The sequence below is a fragment of the Cygnus atratus genome, chromosome 21 (genome assembly GCF_013377495.2).
Source record: "Cygnus atratus isolate AKBS03 ecotype Queensland, Australia chromosome 21, CAtr_DNAZoo_HiC_assembly, whole genome shotgun sequence".
NCBI lineage: Eukaryota > Metazoa > Chordata > Aves > Anseriformes > Anatidae > Cygnus > Cygnus atratus.
In genome coordinates this window covers 5,304,398-5,327,277 of record NC_066382.1, presented here as the reverse complement: position 1 = coordinate 5,327,277, position 22,880 = coordinate 5,304,398, and the positions used below count along the sequence as shown (strand labels likewise).

The 22,880-nt window shown below is 44.3% G+C and overlaps 1 protein-coding gene across 5 annotated transcripts in view; it reads right to left on the bottom strand.

The window, feature by feature from the left end:
- The window catches only part of UBIAD1 (UbiA prenyltransferase domain containing 1), a 44,748-nt gene that overhangs the window by 20,209 nt on the left and 1,659 nt on the right, over positions 1-22,880 (bottom strand). For 2 of the 5 annotated variants that reach the window (XM_035557585.1, XM_035557586.2), the window contains exon 3: positions 18,694-22,826. In XM_035557585.1, coding sequence (XP_035413478.1) covers positions 22,339-22,826 — 488 coding nt within the window. In that variant the 3' untranslated portion in view covers positions 18,694-22,338. Of the gene's footprint in view, positions 1-16,076; positions 16,343-18,693; positions 22,827-22,880 lie in introns of those variants that run through there. The other 3 variants (XM_050714902.1, XM_050714903.1, XR_007709073.1) reach the window with 3 other exon arrangements.

The window sequence follows — 22,880 nt, the reverse complement described above, 5'->3', positions numbered from 1 at the left end:
CTGGAGTAAAAAGCCTTTCTGTCTGAGAAGATATCAGTAACCACAGCTTGTCAGCATCTCACAGTTGCTGTGTGGCATAGGCTACAACATCACGGGAATGTACTTTCACTGGTAGTTGGGGGGCTAGGTAGAAAGCTGGAGGAAAATAGAGGGTACACCATAGCCCAGCAGATTCCCAAAGGATTGTCTTTATATTCACCACAGACAGCTCCTGGCTCTTGCCCTCAGTGGGACAGATCTCCCCCTCCAGCTCCCTCCTGCAGCTGTACGGCTGTCAGGAACTAACCACGATTTCGCGGTGCCACCTCACAGGGAACGGGCTGGCCTTCCAGTGTTACAGGAGGATGCTTGGTACTTGGCTGAACCACATGGGCTGTGCAGCCTGAGGAAACAGCACTACTCCTAGCCATGTTCTGTAGCAGCAGAGCACTTCGGTTTCCCAAGCCGCCAGCACAAGGCATTCCATCAGCACTTGTTAAATTGAGCACCAGAGGCCAATAAAAAGACGTCAGAGAGGAATAAAGCAGTGGTTTTCCCTGCATATCTGGCTGCCTTCATATCTGCATGTAACACGGATGTGCACAGCACCATGGGTCAGAGGGCAGTTCCAGTGAGCCCAGGATTTCGTGGAAGCTCTCAGGCTGCTGTGGGTGCCATCCCACTTCTCTGCAGGGTCAATGCAGCATCGAGCTGCGTGCCTGCACAGAAGCAGAGAAAGCCACGGTCACCTCACCCAAAGAGAAGTTTCCTCAGCTGTGAGCTTCCCCAAGCTTCGATCAGGGATACTGCAAAGTATCTTCATTCTTCTAACCAGATCTGCTGAAAAAGTTTCTCAGCAGAAGGATACCAAGGTTGGGCCTTGAGGTACTGAGGGAACAGACACTAAAATAGGATGGAGGCTAGGGAAGAGAATGAGGATCCTCTGTATGGACCCTCAAATCTTTCCAATTCCATGCACAGCACCTCTGGAAACAAGGCCAAGGAAGTCTCTAGCATATTTCTCTCTCATTCCCTGCTCAGAAAGCAATTGCTGCCATATCATTTTTCATGATTTTTGACCTCTTGCCCCCATGCACAGCTAACAAGCTGGCACTGAGGCTGACACACTTTTGGAATCACAGGCAAAGCTCTGAAGATCAAAGAGGATTAGCTTCCCAGCAGGGGAAGAAATACCGCTACTTGGAATAAGACAGAGAACTTTCTTGTAAGCCTGGAAATCTCCAAATTACATCCTTTCCTCCACATCCCTTCTCCACTAAACCCTCAGCCTGATGTTTCCATTAAGCTATCCTGTAGTGCTCGGTTGATTCTCTTCTCTTTGGTCTGTGCTCAGCCGTCCTGGGCATGGTGTGGCTGCCTGAGGTCCCAGGTCATTGCAGTGCTGAGTTCTGAGCGTAGGCTGCAGTGAGATCTGGCTCAGACCCCAATACAATGAGAACTGTGATAGAAAAATGCAGACCCAAAGAGAAATGCAGGTTATGCATCCTCCAGCTGCTCTCCCCTGCTCTCTCCCTCTTTGGCAGAATGGCAAATTTCGTTTCCTGGAGAGGTTTTACTGGGCCATCTGCAGGGAATCAGGAGCCCAAATCAGATTATTTATTGCTGGCTGAAATCGCAGAGGTTCCACAATAAATTGGAGTGCAATCTCGTTTACCTGCTTTATCCCACTCCCGCTTTGGAGTAACAATTTCACAGTCAAATCTTTTGTTTAATATTTAAAACATTCTACTTCCCATTTCTTCTGTCGAGGGAGATCACAATACTCTGAGACAAAATGTTCAATAGATTCTCAGATGGCAAAAAAATAATATAAATCGTATCCAGATAGTTCCTTAATTTAAAGTGATAATAATTTACCAAGACATTCTTAGTCAAAATAAATGTATCTGTATCTATCTGTATACATATATATCTACAGCATTTAGAATTTCATCCCTCATTTTTGTAAGATTCATGAAAGATTTATGAGTTATTCAGCTACTCTGAGTTCCTGCAATATTGCTAATAAACCTTTCCCTTATTCCTATTGTTACATCTCATCAGCCTCTCAGCCATTTCAGGCTTTTGAAGCATACAGAGATTCTTTTTTGTTGAAGAATTTTAATATCTGCTTCACTAAGATGAACGTCAAGTTTTGTTACTTGGTCAAATCCATCATTTTCCACTCTCCAACACAACTTAAAAGCTAGGCAGACAACACATTAATCCCTTATTAAGACAGGAGTAGAGTTAGATGAGGGGAACCTCTGAAACCAGATAATGAATCTCTACAAATGCTCCAGCCTTTAAAGAATTAAGCTTTAAAGGTAGCTTTCCCTGAAAGTCAATTCAGGACTATTATCATCTCAAAGGACGGGCTGATACACATCCCACTCTGCCAAAGAAAAGTCTACAAATGCCTTTAAGGGCCCATCCAAGCATGAGTCTCAGCAGCAAGAGCCAAGCTGAGATTTTTATTTTGTTCATTACTCCCCAATAGAAGATTCTCTTCCTAAACCTACTCCCATGCCCCCCTTTCTCCCTGCCACCACTCGTTCTCAGTTCCTGAGCAGTTCATACCATTAATTTCAAGGAAATCTCTGAATGCTTGTGGATTAGCCACAAACTGCTTCCTTAGCAGACCACAGGTTCCCCTCTTTTGCAGACTCTCAGAGGTGAGAGGTAGCACTTGGTGTAAGTCCTACTCACTTCCCAAAGACAAAGGCATAAGAAGGACGTAGTTGTGGGCGTTTAGTCGCAAGACATGCTCGTGAGCAGTCCACAATGCCTAGGATTTTCTCAAAAGAAACCAAACACCAAATCAAAGTAAGTCTTGTTATCGTTGCCCCAGGAAATAAAACGAAGTTAACCCCATCAAACACACTCTGTTACCCAGAATCTAGATTTTTCAGTTCAAGCTTCCAGCTCTTCATGCCTTATCTTCAAGGCATTTTCCCTCCAAGCAAGGGTCTGAAGAGGCTGATGCCAAAGCGCTGTTCAAGGTCAGGAACATGGCTGCTCAGCCTGCTAATAGAGACCCAGCGACATTCCTCCTGTCAGCACTAATATAGAGATCCACGCAGCACCTCCAAGAGGCTTCAGTCTGAGCAGATTCTCCAGAGCACATAGCGGATGAGTCCTTTAGATTTTAATCCTTTGCTTTTTAATCTTGCTTTCCTCACAGTCTTATCATGCGCTGCAGAGTTTCCAGTGATTAAGCCCGCAACTGAAGGAGGTGAAATTGCCCTGTAGACAAGAGCAGAATAAAAGGAAGGAAGCCCTGGTTCTGCTTCTTATCAGCAAGCCCTATCCCAAAACCAGGCCTGGGGAAATCACCTAGGGAGAAAAACAACTGAAATTCCATCTTAATTACTGATAGAGCTTTCATCACAGCAGTAACTGCATACCTCACCGTCGTAACAGACCTATCATCACAACACTCTGGCACGATGAGCAGAACTATTACGCCCATTTCATGGCACCAAGACCAGGGAAGGGAAGCAACTGATCATCTGTCAGACACAAAAGCTGCCACTAAGCACAGAGTTTACCGTGCAAGTTGTAGACTAATGCCTTAACCACTAATTTCTTCTGTAATTTACCTCCTAAACATAAACCTCAGCACGAAGCAAGCCTTTATCTCCCTCAGTAGCATTTTGCCTCTCTTCCCAGGACAGATCACTGTAGTGGGCATAGACCCGCACTAAATATTACTGTTGGAGGCTCTCAGTCCTGAGAATCCCCTCCCGCAATGTATCAGAGGAGATTTTGCTGGTAGCAAAATACACAGCATCAGCCAAGTATCGGACATCGTTATGGACTGTCTCTTCTGGACCCAAGCGATCCAGCTTGGAGCCAGCCAAAGGTGCCTTTATGCCCTATGAGGCAGCACACCTGTGTGTCAGGGCATGCAGGCAGAGCACGATCTGCTCGCTGTCCTTCCTGCCCGATGTTGGTGTGACGCAGCATTGCAGGAGCTCATGAAGGCAAAGGGCCTCCAGACTCCTGGGGATTAAGGAGGCAGCTTTCCACAGACTTGTCAGAAATGAAGAGAACTGACAACTCTTGGGATTTCACTTCCTTTTTACTCGGAGAGCATTCTGTTCTTAATTACAGTTGGCAGCCACAGCAACCACCTCATTTGGCTTTGTCAGGGCTGAATTTGCTTACATTCAGAATGAGAAGCAATATGCCTTCCCTAAGCCCCCAACACCTTGGACACATGTCCAAAGCTGCTTCCTTTGTGAGGAGTTCCAAGGAACAGGAGCAGTACAGGGGCAAACTCCTTTGGGCTTAGAGATTTCTCAGAGCACCTCAGCAAAGAATGATCCTATTGTCCTCCTTACCCCTAAACACATTTTTCCTTCACCGTGAAATGAACAATAATAATAAAAAATAAAAAATAAATTAAAAAACAACAGGAAAAATAAAGGACAAGCAAATAGTTTCACCTCCTGACCTTACACCTGGTACACCACCAATTCATGGTTGGAGTTGAGCAAGCTGCTTCAGTGCACCACTCCCAAATGCCCCCGGTTGATGCAGCACCGCACGGCTGAGAGGCCAAGGACAGCCATTACCCTCCGCTGGAGAGCATCGAATGACACAACCCGTGTATTGCAAGTGCACTGGCATTGGCATTGCACAGAGATTCTCCTGAACGCTCTCAGAGCTGGAAGAACTGACGTTTACAGCTCTTGCCAGACAAAACAGTCACACCCTAGAAATCCTGTTTTTACAGTGTTATCGATTCCTCCCAGTTAGGTAACATACAGAGAGAGAAATACACCCACGCATGAGACAGAGTTCAAACTAAGAGGATCTCAGCTGCTTTTCTTCATGGCACTCTGGTATTTCCTTTCCGGCATGCAAATGCAATCATAGCACAGGTTGTCTTTGCCTGAGTCTAGGATTTTACTGAGCATCTGCAAAAATAGCTGGTTTAAATTTGAATCTTGGCAAAGATCACCCCTTTGCATCTCCAAAAAGTATATCCCACATTGTTTCATTCTGGATTTTCTTTTTTTTCTTTCATAGCAAATTACACACAGTAAAGCTTTGCAAAGCCTGTCTCTGCTCATTGCCCATCAGCATACCAGGGACCCCTACCATGGGATCTCTGAAACAACTGCTGTCAGACAAGTCTCCTGCTGCATCCAACACAGCAGCACTTTCAAAGTCTGCAAACAGAGAGGACAACATGTGAAGCTTTGCTAAAGCAGCCTGAGAACTGTGAAAAGTCTGCGTCCCTTTCTTGCTAAGCAGACTGCAGTGCAAAGAGGCTCCTTACATCCCTTGTTAGCAATAGCATCTGGCTGATGCAAAGAAAGGCAATGAAAGTTAGAGAAGGACCCTTGTAGAAAACCTCAGGACAACACAACATGGAGGAGATAACCAAGACTTCACGTGTCCTGTAGAAATTTTCTGAAGTTTCAAGCACAGGAAAAAAAAAAGAAAAAAAGAAAAAAAAAAAAAGATTTGCAAATTGGGACCTCTAGGCTATAAAATGTGGCTCGTGATACAGCAGAGCTCAGCTCTGGAGGTATTTGAGGCCTGGTCCATCTGTCTGACTCATGTCCCTGTAGCAGTCTGCCTGTCAGAGGTAAGAACCTTTTATCATTCTCTTCTAAAATTTTCCAGCACAACTAAGACCTTGACACGCTGAGATGGAGAGAAAAGAGCCTGCACCAAATCTTTAGCAAGAAGGCACCAAACACATTTCGAGGCACTCTCCATCTAGCATCTCCCTTTATTCCCCTTTCAGCAGCCCTGGGAGCAGCTGGGATTTTAAGCACTCAGCACACTTCAGCGTAGACTGGAGGATGGAGGGCATGGGAAGCACAACAGCAAGGCGCTGGGGGCTGACAAGAAAAGCATGAGGGATGCAGGTGTTCTGAGTACACGAGGCTTGTGGATGACTTATACAGTAAGACACCATCCATTATACTGGTGCTGTCTCGGCTGGATTAACTCCTGGCGGGCAGGAGGCAGCTGGGGAGATGGATTTGCTTTTCTGTCACTCATGATCAAGCCCCGTGTTCGCCACTCGTTCAAACAGGTACGTGTGCTCTCTGCTGCAGAGGAGCTACTGACAGCTTCACACATTCCGGCAGGAGTCCGCCAGCCATCTCCTGCTTCCTACCAGACTTCTTTGGCAGGTCAGCACAGGGAACATAGCACTGCTGCTTCCCCCTCAGTGCCACACTACTGCTGCTTGTCTGGGACAAACTCTGATAGAACCCATCGCACTTCGAGGTGAGCAGCCTCCCTGCTGTCTACGAAGAGCTTTAAGATCCTGGAGGGAAGGATTCCCCCAGAGCACGGTGTTTACCAGCAGCACAGCACCACATCTGATACGAATCATCACCTGCCAACGTCACAGCCCTTGCAATCAGTCCCAAAGTGTGCAGTACAAGAAGAAAAGGATGATGCCTGCCTGGTTTTTTCTCCAGCCCTTCTAGCTAGTCAGTAATCACTTTGTTGTTTGAGAAGGGAGTTTTTGTGCTTGTGGATTTCTGTTCCTGCCTCTGGATCTACAGTAATCCCATAATTGTGATGCCAAGCGGCACCTGAGGACAATTTTATCACATTCTGCATAATGTGTAAATACCATTAAGTTAGACGGATTTTCTCATTAATTCTCCATCCCAGTGACAAGCCAGGAATTAACACAATTGATTTTCCAGTCCCTGCTCATTATCGATCATCCAGGAACTTAGTCACATCTCATCTGTTCCACCTGGGTCCCAGCATTTATTTGTAGACTTCAACATAGATTAAACTAATAAAAAACAATGGGTGTAGCAACCTCTGTGCCCCAAACCCAGATGAGAACAAGTTATACATGTTCCTAACTCCTTTGGTGGGAAAATTCCCACTACAGACCAGTATCCTACAGAGAACAAGCAGTGGGCAGGTTAAGGAACAGCCTGTTGTACACTGCCTGTTGCTTTAATATTTTCCATCTTGCCATCAAAATAAATGCACACCTCCACGCTGCTCCCTAAAGACTTGCAGAAAACAACAGTTCATAGGGTGCTTGTTTCCCAGAGGTGCTCTGTTTGAAAGTAGTGGAAGCAGTAGTGCCTGCCAGGGCCCTCCATGATTCAATCCACATTCTCCTCATTACTGCCCCTGAATTCTTCCGACTTTGCTGTTTGTCTCCAGTGACTGCAGAAGGGGTGCTGCCCGGCAGCCCTGGAGCAGCGGGGAAGACACGCATTGTCTGACTCAGCAGGTAAAGAGAAGAAAGTGAAAAATTTGGAAAAATGTCTAAGGCCAAAATGAAAAGCACTAAGTACATCACAAAATTCATTTCAGCTCTAGAACAGGTTCTGTGAGGCTGCAAATGGAGAATAACAACGCGTGGTGGTACAGGAGGGAATAATCTCAGTGTCTCACAGTGCTTCTCCTGTTCCTGGGGCTCCCACCATGTCCGTCCCACTGTCAGACCTAACAAGAAGGAAACATTCCCACGACATGCTGCAACTGTGCACTCTCGAGCTTCCCTGACTCCCTTCACTATCATCTCCTGGATCAGGAGCGGAAGTCTGGCACATACAGATTTTTCTGCAGAAATCTACATGAAAGGCAGATCCTTAAATAGTCTGGCAAATGCAAGCGCTCTGTCAGGAAACAGATGTGCTTTCAGCTCACACAAGCCTCCCTGGGCCTCAGTGTAAAACTGACATGCTTTTGGATCACATCTTGCACTCCCATTCACTAACCTGCATCTTCCATCTCTCAAATATTCTCTTACTTGTTCCATATCCTACTGCTCCATGGGATTACATACTATGTAAATGTACCTATTCATCTGTAGCTCACCCAAGAAACAGGGAACCCAGAGAGCCACACACTCTTTCTGGAAACAGAAACAAGTAGGTTGCTGCCGACAATACACGGTTCTGAATCCCCCTTACTGGCATCGTCTGTTTTTCTGCCACATACATGCAAAAGGGGATTCACAGACCCAAATCGTCTTCCTCTGCCATCCATTGCAGAAAGAGCCATTCACTCTGGCTCTCGCAGACTGGTTGAGTGCTGAATGCTTTTGCTTTGCTAAATAGTGTAGGTAAACCTCTCCTTGACCCAATGATCATTTTAAACCTTGCAAAGGTTTAAATGCTCACCACTATCAATATAATGAAGCATCTGTCTTTTATCTGCATCTGCAACCCTGTCTTCAGTTTTGTTCTCGTAGCTAGCTCTCAGTTCTGTCATGCAGTGGTGAGTTCCATAAATCAAACTGGAAATGGCGGGGCAGGAAGAGTAAAGTCTTCTCCTAGGCATTTGAAAAACACAGCTTAATCGCACAAGCCACCTGCCTTGCCCTTGCGCTAGAGGACCTGTAAATAAGTGTAGTCTTTTAAAGCCATCAGCTAGCTCTCTTTGGCTCATCTAGATCCAGAAAGTATTCAAGACAGGCTCAGAGATGGAATTATCAGTAGATGATAATAATCTTTATGGAAGCTATTTAAGGCAAATTCAAATCTTTTTTATTAGGTGACTTTTGAAACTTCCAGTGCAGGGAGGTGGAACAGGTCTGGAATATTAAGCAATAAGAGGTTAGAAGGGATATTTCAATCTGGTTGCTGTTTCCCCAGATAATTGGATTCCTAATCCCTGTAAGGTTATGATCTCAGTTTACTCTGCTGGGACAGAAGGTGCCCAATTAGTCTGACACCACATGACCCAGTGCGGGCTCCAACACTGCTTGCAAGAGGAAAGTAACAATCTGGAAATCATCACAGGAGGGGAAAAGTAAGGTTGGTGCAGATACAGGCAAGTCAGGTGCTGACAGATTGGCTTCTGCCTTGGGTTTCTCACTGGAAGAGCCAGTGGCACACGCCTTTCTCATGGTGTGGAACAACAGCCCACCACACCTGCAAACACAAAGAATGATGAAGTCCGTTCTCTAAAGGGTGCTAGCTTACACACGAGAGCCTGCTCCTGCCTAAACATAGCCAGATAAATACCTCTACAGCCCAGATCCAGCAGTCCACTATGAGGTGCTCAGAAGATAACTTGTCTTGGTAGTATTCCCGATGTTTTGTCATTTTTTTTTCGAGGTTATGGTGCTGACAGGCAGTAGCATTTAGCAGAAAAGCATGGTGATGAGGAGGTGTTCTGTTCTTTACAGAGAACCTGTATTACATCACAAAATTATCTCTCAAGGACCGTGAAGTGTTCGGCTATGGCACAGAGGAGCTTGGAAATACAGTGGAACCAAGCTCTTGTAAAACATCTTCACAAACCGGATCGAAGCACAAAGAACAAGTCAAACACGCTATTCCCACCTCAGGAGGAAATAAACAGGAAACATTGCTGGGCTTAAATCTAGTTTTAAATAAAAAATAGATAAATAAATAATTTTTTTTCTTTTTTTAAAAAAAGGAGCCCAAATCAACAATGGTTTGTGAGGGTCAGTTCACAGAGGCCCATGAAGTTCACAGTCCAGACTATTATCTGGTGTCTTCTTGGTAGTACTGCTGCTATCAGCAACCACTGAATGTCTGGTACAGGGACTCTACCAATTCACAAGGAGAAGGAATGTGTCTCTGGAAAAGAAAGTATCCTCAAGGAACTGCTCATTTCTGAATAAGACACTAGACAAAGACTGGTGCCGAAAGAGGAATAACGATCATGGACAATCAGACAAAATGCTGTCACCTTCCAGGTCTCTAAACTGGCTGTGGCAGCACAAGGAACGTTGCGAAAAGAACATCCAGCCCTCAAGGCTCCTGGGGATAAGTCAGACAAACCCACTGGCTTGTTCATATGGGTAAGACTTATTGCACACAGATGATTTTGCAAGTTCTTAACTGCACCTTTTGAGCAGCCAGGGATCTGTCTGAATCCTCTCACACGCCAGTGCTGTCTCATGGATGACGTTCTGCTGTTTTTTTGCCAATTCACTGCAGACCACAAAGGTTTGCATTGCAGTAGGTAAAAAGAATTTCTAACAAGTGTGCTAACAGCCTGCATGAGAAAAATACGGACACTTTTTAAGGTTATGCTGAAAATAAAACAAAGAAAAAATCTGTCAGAAACCAAGACTTTCTCCTTTATCAATGGCTGAGCTCATTTCCCCCTGCAGCCTGGTAAATACATCCATTCGTGTGCAACCAGTTTTATGGCAGACTTCAGACTGGAACAGATTTTTATAGCCCAACCTTGAACTTTAGCAAGCACAGAATCCCACTTGGTGAGACAATAAGATAAGCTGTAGCATCAGCCTGAGCCCTGCTCCAGGACAAAGCACGGGGACTAGCATTAGGTGATGCAGTGAGCTAACGGGGCATCGGGGACAGGGCTGAGTACAATGGATTGCTTGCTAGCTGGCTCTTGTGCTAGCAGGACTCTTGACAGATCCCAGCAAGGATTCAGACCTTGCAGATCTAGGACTATGCAAAGATCTGGCAGAGCCTTATTCCATTTCCAGTCTTGCTTGCTTATACAGCTCTTCCTGCTCATTTCAGTCCTGCCTTGCAACCCATACACCTGCTATTCTGCCCATCCAGGATGTCTACAGTGAGCAGTGATTGAAATGATATTCATGAGCTAGGCACCAAGCCATGGGACTCTCTTCACTGTCACTCACTTAGCAGTGACTGGAGCAATTTATAGCAAATTGAAGTGTAAGGACTTGATAATGAAACTATTTCATTTCCATCTCTGATTCAGCTGCCACCTGTAGAACTGCAGCCAGGAATGGGCTCTGAAAATGCATTATAAGGCCATTAGAGCTCCTCAAGGCACTGCCTTCATCTTGACGCCTTTACATCTATGTCCACCCACATCAGCTTTGTCATTGTAAATGACTCCTCCTCTAGCAGGTCCCTGAAGTGCTCAAGGTCTCCGGGCTGATTTACTACCCAAAGGACACAGAATAATGCAGCTGTCCGCATCTTTTACAGACAGTCTCATGTGCAGAGCTCCCAGCACTCAAATGTCCTTTCCTGCCCGAGTGGGCTGTCACCCTGGTAAAGCTGAAGCAGTGCCTGCTGGAACACCGTGGTCTCTTTGGACTTGTTTCACAGCAAGGACACGAACAGGCCACAGACTGTCTGGCCATCAGCATTTTACAAATGCGAGTGTTATTGTTGTGAACAGTCCTCCTGTCACTGGAGCCAGTTTACCCCCACACAAGTAGGGCCTCAGAAGAATTTCAACTTTCCCCCAAAAACAGTTAGCAGGAGAATGGTGTGTAGGATGCTCAGGTTTTGATTGTAAGAAAAAGAATCTACATCAAATTCAGTTTTCCCTAGAAAGTACAAAGCCTCACTGAAGTAAATGCTGAAAACATTTCTTCCTTTTAACTTTTTCTTCATAAGATGCTTTTTACACAAGCTGGAATGAAACAACACTCCCTCCCACACACAGAAGCATACAGATCTCTACAAAACAATCAGCTTTCTTCTCCTGTGGGTTAGCCTGCTGGAGAGATTGATATTGGTTTTGTTACGTCTCAATCCTCAGGAGACATTCAGAGCTTCAAAATTAGATGCTTTTCTTCACCATCTAGAGATGAATTAACTATCAATGGGAATCTACATCACTTTCATATACATTTATGCATTCATTCCTTCCTGACTCACAGAAAGCACAAACACCTTGGTGCCACTGCCTTCAGCCCAGTACTCTTCGGTCTCTAGGTGCATCTCACACACGTATCCACGTATCAGAGGCTGCAGAAAGGGAGAAAGGAATTTAGGACTTGGCTGTTTCTGGCCATGAGCACTGTTCAAAACTAGATTCCTAAACACAAATAAACTGGGCACGGACCAATTTCTTGTTTATGGTTTCCTAGGACATCTGTCTGAACTTGACAAGGAGAATGCCAGTAGACAAATACAAAGCATTTCTAATCTCAGAAGGCACATGCAAAGTTTACCCACTGGAGCAAGTCACCATCCCAGGCTCTTCAGTCACAAGAGTCACATCATCATCTTTGTAAAAATGGTGAATATCTCTGGATGAATCAGCACTGTATAAAATACTAAAATTCCCTGCATATAAGAGAGAGATCAGCAGGATTTGTGCACTTTTAATGCACGGATATTGACAAAAGAACTACAAAGCCTGGGATAGTGTAAGTTCAGCTTCCCCAGCTCATCCTTTCTCTTGAATTTGAACAAGTTAAAATCCTGGGATCCAGTGACCTTGAAAATTATTAGGGATATGGATTTTAGAATTCAGGCTATCGCTGCTGAAAGAAGAACAGAGGCAGGGAAGTTCTGTGTGAACACTGACCCCTTACTGCTTACAGAATAGCATGTGATTCCTGCTTTGTGAGCTAGTGAAAAAAGGAGAGAAAAGAATATAATAAATTTTCTGGCACAAAGAAGTAAGAGAGGATTTCAGCTTCTGAGTATCATAAATATATCTGTCCTCTCCAAGTCCCTTCTTGATCTCTCCCCTTAATTCTCCTCTCACTGTCCATGTGTAAATGATGTCCCACCTTTGCCTGAAACCCTCAACTGCAAAGGTCTGAGGAAGCAAGGACACTACGGGGGAATAATGCAGAGAGAAACTTTATAGAAAGCTTACAGTACATCACTGGGGAGGAAGCTTTGTGTTTCTGGGTGGCTAATTAACTTTTACTTAAGAATTAATTTAAGGAAGGAAGACCAGATGAAGAATGGTATGGCACAGCACCAAATATACTCTTAAAGCTTTATTGCACTCCAGAACATAAAAAAGCAAATGAATCTTTAGCATGTTATTCCCATCCTCTCTTTTATTTATATTGACTGGAGCTAAGGTTTACACAGCAGTGGAGCTATTCCCCACAGGTAAAAATACGACTCAGCTGTGGCATACAGGGGCCTTATGCCACACAGAGGGTAATTAATAATCTATCCGAGATCATTTCATCAGCCCCTGGGACAATGGCTAACGAGACTGGGAAGATGGTTTATTAGATCATCTTTCCATTAGGTCAAAGTTTGAGAAACTGCTTTTTCCCCCAGTGTGGTGATGTTTCACAGCCTTATTTGCAAACAGAGACTGTGCAGGATGCAAAGTGGCTGAATTTGCCCATGATAGGGAACAGGCATTCGGTTTATCCCTTTACCACCAGTAAATCAGTCGATTCAGGGAGAGGCCGCCTTTTTTGGCTTACTGGGACACCTTAAAACACGTATCTTCTCCATTCTTTGTGCTAAACCAGTGACAAAGCACTGCTTCCTGCACAGATTGAAGCACTGCCTGAAAGAACTTCCCATCCTTTCCTAAAAGAAGAGGAGGAAAGAAGACTCTAGCCTTCTTTGTTAAAACTGCTGGGCTATTCTGCATTTCCCAGTCAAGGAACTGGCTACTGACCCAGCACTAGATTCCCTCAAACGGGGGAGCACCAGAAGGCTGAACATGCCACCCGTGACAGGAGAACTGAGCTCTGGTTCTGCAGACGTCTTCGACTTGTCAGCCTCGGTAGCTGAACACACGGGCTTTGTGCCTGCTTCACCCATGGGCCAGTGCCCGACCTCCGTCGCTTCCAGTGCTGGACATGCATGTTGCACCAGTTACTGCCATTAACTTCCTTTACCAGTTACTCGTTTGCAAGGTTCCACATCTCTGTATGGAGCAGATGACCCGTCCCATAGGGATTAACAGAAATAATCACCATCTCTCTCTTCTATTTTCCATGACATGCAGAAGATTTAGCCTAACCAGGACCTGCAGTAAGACAAAAATCAACTTCTCCGTAGCTTTGAATACCTGATTCTCTTAGGCTAATACAAAAAACTTATTGCTTTCCTTGTTCTTACAAACTTGCAAAACGTAGCAAAATCAGATCTTGCAGGGGAAGACTTTAAGTCAAATAAACTGCTTTCATTGATTTTTTTTTCAGCCTCATGAAAATATCATTTCTGCACTAGTTAGATTTGGACTCTGTTAAACCAAGTACCTATGTGGACAGTAGAACCACTGAAGTGTCCTATGGATTTGTGTCTCAAAGCTGTGTATGAACTCCCAGATGTCTGCTAGGGGCTGGGTCTACCTCAGCTTTTCAGTGTATGAAGGTACTTTTAGGGTCACTCTACTCAGCACAGCTGTGTATTTTCTCAAAGCTTGACAGAACTTAGTATTTCTGAGATATTCTACAGTATTTCTGAAACCTCTGCCAAGTTTTATTAAAATGGGCCTATAGCTCCACAGCTTTTAGGATAGGATGGATAAACAAACGTGGTTCTTTCCTATTGGAGTCATTTTCTTTGGAAACATCCAGTTCCATTGCTTTTGACCTAATCCACCTCATGATTTCCCAACAGGAGCAGATGAAGGAAGTTGAGCTAGGAGAACACTTGACAGAAGCAGGGAGGTTCCCAGGTCAGCGTGCAGCTGGATTACTGCCGGGCTGAGAAGCACCTACGCAGTAAGCCCAAGTGCAGTGGGACTTCAGGAGCGTTTTGCCTGTTGCACAAATCCCTCTCTGTAAAATCCAGGATTTGCACTAAGAGGAGATGATCAACCTTCTGGCCTTCCCTTGGGTAAATACTGCATGAGCTTTGCCAAAACATAACAATAAAAAAGAGCAGATGCCAGGATTTCCCACCTAAAGGAGCACCTAACAATACTGCCAGAAGAGCAGAGCTGCCCAGCACTAGTCTGACCTAGGACAAGACTCCTGAAAGGCAACAACAAAAAGTTAGATTGCAGGAAGCAGATCCTAACCTCTTCTCCCACTGCCGAGTTCTCATTGCTTTCAAGCTCTTGGAGAAGCATGCCAATGTTTTTGTGAGAGCTTTCCTTGCTCCCTGACAAACTGCCTATGTCACACATCACTCGGCCAGCACGTTCACCTTGATTCATTATTGACAGTGCCATCTGATTAATGAGCAGCTTCTCCTCCTTGTTGTTTTCATGAGAAAGCAGCATAATGGTGCCATAGATTTTTAATTCATCAAACCACTCTGGCTTTGGCAGCCTTACAAGAAGTCAAAAGAGGACAGGCAGGTGTTATAGTTTTATTTGAATTTGTTCGGTTTTTAAAAATTAAAAACATTTGGGTTTTCATGTGCAGAGGCTGTGAACTGCAGTATGCAAACTTCTCTTCCAAGACAGTGCAAGCATGAAGTCTGGGGCAGGATCCCTTCCAAAAGAACAGACGCACTCGTTGGTCACCCACCTTGTGCCTGCAGACCAAAGAGACTCAAACCCTGAAGCAAGTCACACCCACCACCCAAAAGATTCCAGAAGCCCATTCTCTGCTTTCAGTGAGAGAGCACCCTCTCAGCTGACCCCAAAGGAGTGCTATGTCCTTCAAATATTTCCTTCAGACAAATCCACGTGGCCACTAAAACATCTGGATTCAAAGGTGGACTTTCCTGGGATCTAGGAGACAACTGCATAGATAGGGTAAGCACTGACAGTATTAAGAGTTACCAGAAGAAGGTGTAAAAGAAAACTTGATAAACGTGTTCATTTTGGGTTGTACTCTGAGTTATACAGAAGTGCAAAAAACTTATTTCAGACAGTAAAGCATGGGCATTACTCCGTGCAGTGCTGGGCCTATGTTTCCTTTAGACATACAGCTGCAATAAGACAGCCATGCTGAGTTTTATTAAACCTTATGAATTTTTTAGCAGTTCTGGGAGCTATAGATTTTAACATAGCAAGATACTTAGAAAAATAGCTTAAAAAAGCCAGAGCAGCATTTCATTCCTTAAATATGTAATTCAGCAGGAGCAAAATTCTAAATATAAAGCAACCAAAGGTGATTTAAATACAAAATAATGTACTACAGACCTAAAAGACAAGCCAATATGTGAGGGGAAGGGCCGAGTTATTAAGGTAACAGATTAGAAAGCAGAACTGTTATGTACTCTTCTCCAAGTGCATGACCTTGATTAAGCAGCAGACTCAGTCTACTCACCTAAGAAATGGGGAGAATATAGCCCAAGCCCTTAATAGCACTATAGAATTATTAAGATTTTCCAACAACGATTCAAGATGTGAGTGTTAAAAGTAATTGCCTGAACAGAAGTGCATCGCAGTGTCTACAGAGTGTGCAGACACCGCACTTTTTCCCCCATACTGATGGATATTTTTGTATTAACCGTGATGCACAGCTTGGCCCCACTCTTTTGAAAGATGCTCTCAGCATCTGACCACAATAAGCTTATTAAGCCATCAGCAAAGGGTTTAAAAATGTAAGATAGAGCTGACTGGCGTTCTTCAAATGCCTGTTTCTGCCATTACCTGCCTGGGTCAGAAGCATCTGTCAAACCATAATCTGCACATTAGAAATTCATCTGCAGCCATTTACCTTCAAAATGGAGAGGAGACCAGAGGAGACCCACCGAGGTACAACCAGACCAACACTAAAAATTTTTGCAAATAAAGCTAAACTGAATTCCTGTGGAGACAAAAAATGAGGTAGTTATAAGCATGTATTTGGAAAGTCTCCCTTTTCCATAGTCCTGCAGATTTTTGATCCACTAGCTGAAAGTGGGAAAACAAGCAACTCCTAGCTGCCATGGCTGCAAATAAATCCTCCCAAATAAAGAGGAGTGCTGACCTGAGCCTGCACAATCCTTAACACCACCCATGCGGGAGGCGCACCCCTCCTTCTTCCCCCGCTAACAGTACAGACTGCTGCATGAAACATTTTGCAGCGCGATAAAAAGTGGACCTAGATTTTGGATCAACCTTGTAGAACAGCAGAGGAGCAGCAATACCAGGATCTGGCTCACCACCTCCCCCCTAGGGAATCCGTATTCAGACTGTGGAACAAGGCCAAAGGTACCAGGACAATGCCAGCCCTCCGCAGTGGCCCTTGCTGCACCCCTGGCAGAGCAGCTCAGCCTCGGGCCCAGGCACCGCAGGATGCCGCAGCGGTAGGGGAAGAGCAATGCTGCCACCTGCGGACAGCCGCAACTACAGCCTCCTCCTGGGCAGCCCTGCACAAAAAGCTGCTCAATCTTGCTTCAATTTCCAGTATCTAAACATCTTCTGCTAGAGGTCCAGTTTCTTTAAAGGGAGTTGAAGTTGACTGCCAGTATACTAGCTCGTCAGTGATTTGTTTGCAAATGCTCTAGAAGAAAAGCACAGACTGTCAAAACACCTCTTAGCAAAGGGAAAAAGAACAAACACACACTGCCTTGGGCCAGATCTGGTAAGGAGGCAGCAGTGATTACGCCACAAAAAGACTGCACACTTACACAACAGACCAGAGAATAAAGACAAAGCCATCAAGTCATTTTCTGGTCCTTTCTGCTTGCTGCCAGAACAAAACATTAGTGTGTGTTACGAGCAAGTGCAGAACAATTACAGCAGCAGCTAAATGCCCAACAGGCTGCCCTGCTAAAGGACGCTCAGCAGACTGGTTTTGACAGATTCAGGAGAATAGCTTTATCATACTGCTTTGAAAGGATTCCTGGGTTCAGCCTGTATGTACGTGGATGCCATGCTGTTCTGCACTTCATTCTCTAAAATTACCTCCAAACGCTGTCACCTTGAGCACACTCTGCACCTCAGAAAGGCTGACAAATATTCCCCGTGCCTCACTGTCTCTTCTGACAAACACGTATTTATTTCAGCATTGCAAAGAAGACACAATGTTCCAGTTCTGAGATGAAAAAGCTTTGGAATTAAAGCTTTAAATCTACCCTGAACTCTGCTCATCACAGCAGCTCCTGCACTTCTCACAGTGCCCCTGCCCCACCTCCACAAAGAATCCGTACACACACAACTTCAACAGCAGCATCCAAGTCTGCTTCCCAAGGCGGTGTTGGAACGAGAACAGTTTAAATGATGTTGTGTATTCCTCCCCCTCCAAGTATACATATATATATAATTCTTTACCAGTTTCCCTTTACCATTAGCCTTACACACACAATATTTACTGTACAAAGGACATTTTGTTCAGAAGCACCTATCATCTGATGGGAAAAAAGGGCAGCTGTTGAGAGAAACTTTTTCATAAAAATGTATTTACTGATACTCCTATATACAGTCTCTCAAAAACCAAGTTTAATGAACTTGTTGAAAGCAACTTTGTCTTAAAATATTTTTCTAACTCTGCTGAAATCAGTGGAATAAGCACATATGCAGCACGTACTGGTGTGCAAATCTAAATGAGCGTAAATTGTATCTGCTTCCTAAGAAGCTGGCTCGGGCCACAGCTCTGTGTGCAGCTGGTCAGAAGAGAGCAGCACACACTTTGTTCTAAGTTTAAAGGCAAGTTTGAGTCAAAATAGGGTGGGAGAAAGGAGAGAATTGCTGCAGTTCTGAGAATTCTTCAAGTATCAGCAGAAGGTAGCATGTCTCACCTGCCTTAAAAATAAAGGGTCTCTCATTAAAAAGATGCCAAGTCTCCTCCTCCCAGAACATGGTGAAGAGGAAACGCAGCTGCAGTCGATATAGGCTTTGGACATAGCTCTTCACTGACCTGAAAATGGACTTTAAGAGAGTATGAATGGTTTCAGTTACACCCTCAGGTCTCTCTATACTGTTCAAACTACTTTAACCACATATGAGGAGAGCCAGAAAGCACATAAGACAAATAACAGCCTCCTTAAGCTAATTGGGCAGGAATTTGTATAGCCGATTGCACCAGTAACCAAGGCAGTAAAATTTCAAACCGTGCTTCAGGCTTTATGACACACAAGGGGAGGCATTACGCTGCCACAGCCCTACGGAGCAAATAAAACCACCGCGAGCCAAGAGCGGACAGCATGGCACTGGAAGAACGGCAGCTCACACAGGTGAGAATGAAAAAGTCCATCTTTATTAAAAAGATTAAAAGTTCAGCTGAAACCGCCTTACAAATGCTGAACAGTATGTGGTACAGAGAACTGCATCAAATGAAATTCTGCTCGTTGATGAAAACATTTCCACTACTCTGATGTCTGCCATTAACGTACGGTGATCACTGCTACTGAACTTTGTACCCGATGATATGAAAGGACAGGACTATGTGATTCATAAAAGGATTCTTCCACACAAAAAGGGTATGAGCTTTCATGTACTTCTACTGCAACCACTGCAGACAAAGACCCTCCTCGTTCCAGGAGAATTCACTAATATATGTGCAAAACCAGACTAATATAATTTAACACAGCATAGTTAACAGTAACATTCAGACGTTTTATTGGATAAGAAGAAAGGCCAGGAGGTGCTTTAGGACACATTTACAGGCGGGCCGCAGATCTGCTCATCTACCACTGTAGATGCATCACATTGTAACACAGCTCATCAAGAGAGACCTGTAAGAAGTTTAAAAAGTTTATATTCGGGGAAGGTAGCATGGGACGGGGAGGAGAAAGATTTGGAAAGAGACCCAGCATCCTAATGACAAAAGAAACCAATAAAGGAGCCTCTCTTACTACTCAATGTCTGTGTGGAGATTATTTTGGTCTACTTATATCAGTTAAGTCACCTGTTAGGTTAGTTCATACCCAAACCCGTTTCTAATACTAGCATATAATACTTTTGGAAAGCGCACAGATAAAGCACTTTTTGCTTTCAAAGCTATGACAGTGATGTCGGCTCAGCATCCCTGTGAGGTAGGCAAAAATTAGTTGTTTTCTGGTACACAAAGTGAAATGACTTCCTCAAAGGCATGGAGAAGAAAGTGTGATGTATTATCAGTATCCCCAAGAACCTGGAATGACACTTTCACAGACAGGGAATTGTAGGCAACCAGCACATGCTAGAAAGCAAAAGCATTTTAGACTGATTTTCATCTCATTCTTACTATTAAATTGCTTTGAAACTTCCCTCCCTGAAAAGTGTTCCATAAACACACGTGTGCTAGTGAGCTCTTCCTTCATCTCTGTAACAAAAAGCACTGGTCCTCCCCAGCAGCACGCAGAACCCTGCACCGGGGGCTTTCCCTGCTCCTAAAGGGCAGCCTCGACACAACTACAGTTGCGCACGTTACTCCAGCAACGATCATTTCCTAGATCTTTCTCTCCACCAGTACAACACAGTTATCGGACATATGACCCATGTCTTAGTTAATTTGCGGAATTTAGCTCAAATACTCTACTTGCGTAGAAAAAGATAACCATCCATTCTTTTAAACGGATAGCTATATAAAAACAAACCATCATAGAATAAAGCACACAGCTGCTACAAAGGGTAACAACAAAGCCATGCGGAGATTAATTTAATAAGCCCATCTATCTACAAGTTTCAGATTAACAGATTCACAGGCTCAGTCCACATCTCTAGAAATGCTTTTACTTTGCAAAAAGTGAAGTGGGTCTCAGAGCCAGGCTCTTCTTTATTACGTAGGTACACAAAAAGTAAGAGTAGATACGGTGTTGCGTATGTCTGTATTCAAAGAAGTTTCCAAAAGCTTCTGGATATCTGCCTACATCTAACTGAGCTGAAATTTTGCTTTTTCTCATGTTTCTAATCTAACCAAGTATTTTGCTGTAGGAAGCAGCAGACAGTTGCTGAAACCCATCTTTTCTCGTCTTGGGCCTAGTCAGATTAGAAAGATCACTTGCCCAATTTAAATAAAAGACAAACCTGTGGCTTATAAAATCTGCGTGCAAAGAACGCTCCTCATCGTCTACAGCTCAGCTGTAAAGGAGGAGATCAACAGCTGGATAGCACAAAGCCATAAAAAGTCATTTAACTATCGATACTATGTAATCTGGTGTCATTAACCCAGCTTCACCACTAGCAGCACAGTCCCCTACCACAACACTCAGTACTCTCAGATGTAGAGCTTACCTAGGACAGATGGAGGATGCTAAGTTTATTGCTCATGTTTAAAAGCCCTTGATAGAGTGGTTAGCATGCTCCTACTTGGTTCAAAAGCAAAGCCGTGCTCCAGGCACTAACAGCTCTAGTGCAACAGCAGTAGCAGTTCCTGTGAAGCTCTTCACAACTCCTGTAAACACGCATCTCACCAAAAGCCTACATATAGGAAATAAAGACTTTTTCTTCAACACAGAAGAGAATTCAGTTGCCACTGAGTAACACAGAACGGACCAAATTCATCTTTGCAATGAAAGTCACTGGATTTTTCCCAGTTGTCTTTGGCATGGTTTGTTTTTTGTACTGCTCCATATTTATTGAAACAATCAGTTCTCCAAATGGCCAAATAAGTATCAATGGGTGAGATCTGCAGAAGAAAATAAAACAACACTGTGAGGTGCAGGGGGAGGAAAAGAGGTGGGGAACCTCACTTCAGAGTTCTTAACATTTAAATGTGATTCAGTCATGCAAAAACTGGACTCCCTTAGAAACAGTCTGCTACCAAAGATGACTTCTTCCTGTTCCCAGTTTTAATTTTTATGCAAAGCCAATGCAGTAAATTTTGCAAACCCTGCATCTTTCTCCTTTGCTACCACCTGGGCTTCTTTTAGGTCTTACGTTAGGACATTTGATTGTAATACTACAGGCCTCTGACTAAGGAGAGAATGGCCATCAAAAAGATACATTTTTTAAAACTAAGAGTTTGTTCTCCCACTCCACTAACCCATGTCCAACCAGAATTTTGGCACCCTGTCCATCAGCTCCCCTTAAACAGAAGGCTGTCCTTTCAGGCAGTTAATTCTAAGCAAATGCAGAAATGGAAACAGCCTGTTTTCCTGCGCACTGAGGGCTATTTGGTTGCATGATTTGCATTTACAGGTTCAACTTTTATGGCAGAATATAAGTTTACTGGATTTGGCTTAAAGCTTGTGCAGTGGGCTAGTTGTGCTCCATTTTAGCACAAACACACCACAGAAATGCATAATTTTGAACTTTCTAGGCTATAAGAACCAAGCAGAGAAAACAGCGAATGAATCAGTATCTAGTACTTTTCAAGGGGCTTGGAAAGAAAAGCTCAAAATTCAGCTAGGAAAAGAAAAACAGCAAAAAATAAAACATACACCTGATGAAGATGAATTACGCTCACAAGGGAGTGAAGTAATAGCACCTACATCGTTATGATGCTAAACAAACATTTGGCAGTGTTTTCTGTTTACCATGCAGGAGCCACTGGACTCCTTGACCATGGTACGGAGCGATAAGAGCAATCACCATGCTTGCGAAAGGAAAGGAGAGTTTGCATGAGACTCAATCTTACTTCATTAAGTTAACAGAAAAAGCCACTCAACATCCAGCGGCAGAAGGGTGACCTTCTTTAAACTCTTCCTTGTCCTCAGGTCACACTGCTCCTCTTGAAGCAGAGCTGTGCAGTTCCCCCTTTCCAAGGAACTGACAGATGGCTTCTCTAAAGTCTTTTGTACAAGCTAACCAAGACCAGAAATGATGGAACTCACGCACAATCAACAGCTCAAAACAGTCCCTCTGTTCTTCCCACTGTCCGTAACAGGTCATCTACCCACATCATCCCCTGTTAGTTGGCATTAATACTGCATTGTGAGGCCTGACTCCACAGCTCTGTTACAGTTTGGGCAGGGCACCAGCCGGTGCTAGTGTAATACCAAAAACATAGAAAAGCCCCAGAAGGAGATTGAGCTTGGCTGTCCGCTGAGGAATTTTGTTGAAGCTTTGACTCCGAAATTGCCTCTCCAGTGAAAATGCCATCGGGATGGTGAGTAGTGGCAATGCCATGCTGATGGTGTAGCGTGTGGCCAACACACAGAAAATCAGGTAGGGTAAGAAGAGCAGCACGGTGTAGAGAATATAGGAGAACGCAGGGCCGATGAGGATAGCCAAGGTGACAATACCCGCCTGCCGGTCAGATTCCATATCTCGGGTGTTGTTGCTGTGCAGGATGGCCTCAGTACTGAGAGCTAGTGGGATAGCGTAGAGCAGTGGCGAGACAGACAGATAACCAACCTGCACAGCATGTGCAAACATGACGGCCAGGGGCCCAAAGGTGATCAGGATCACCACGTCTCCAAGTGCAACATATTTAAATCCAATTCCTGTGGCAAAACACAAGCATAAAATGAAGCATCATCAAACAACTCAAGTGACAG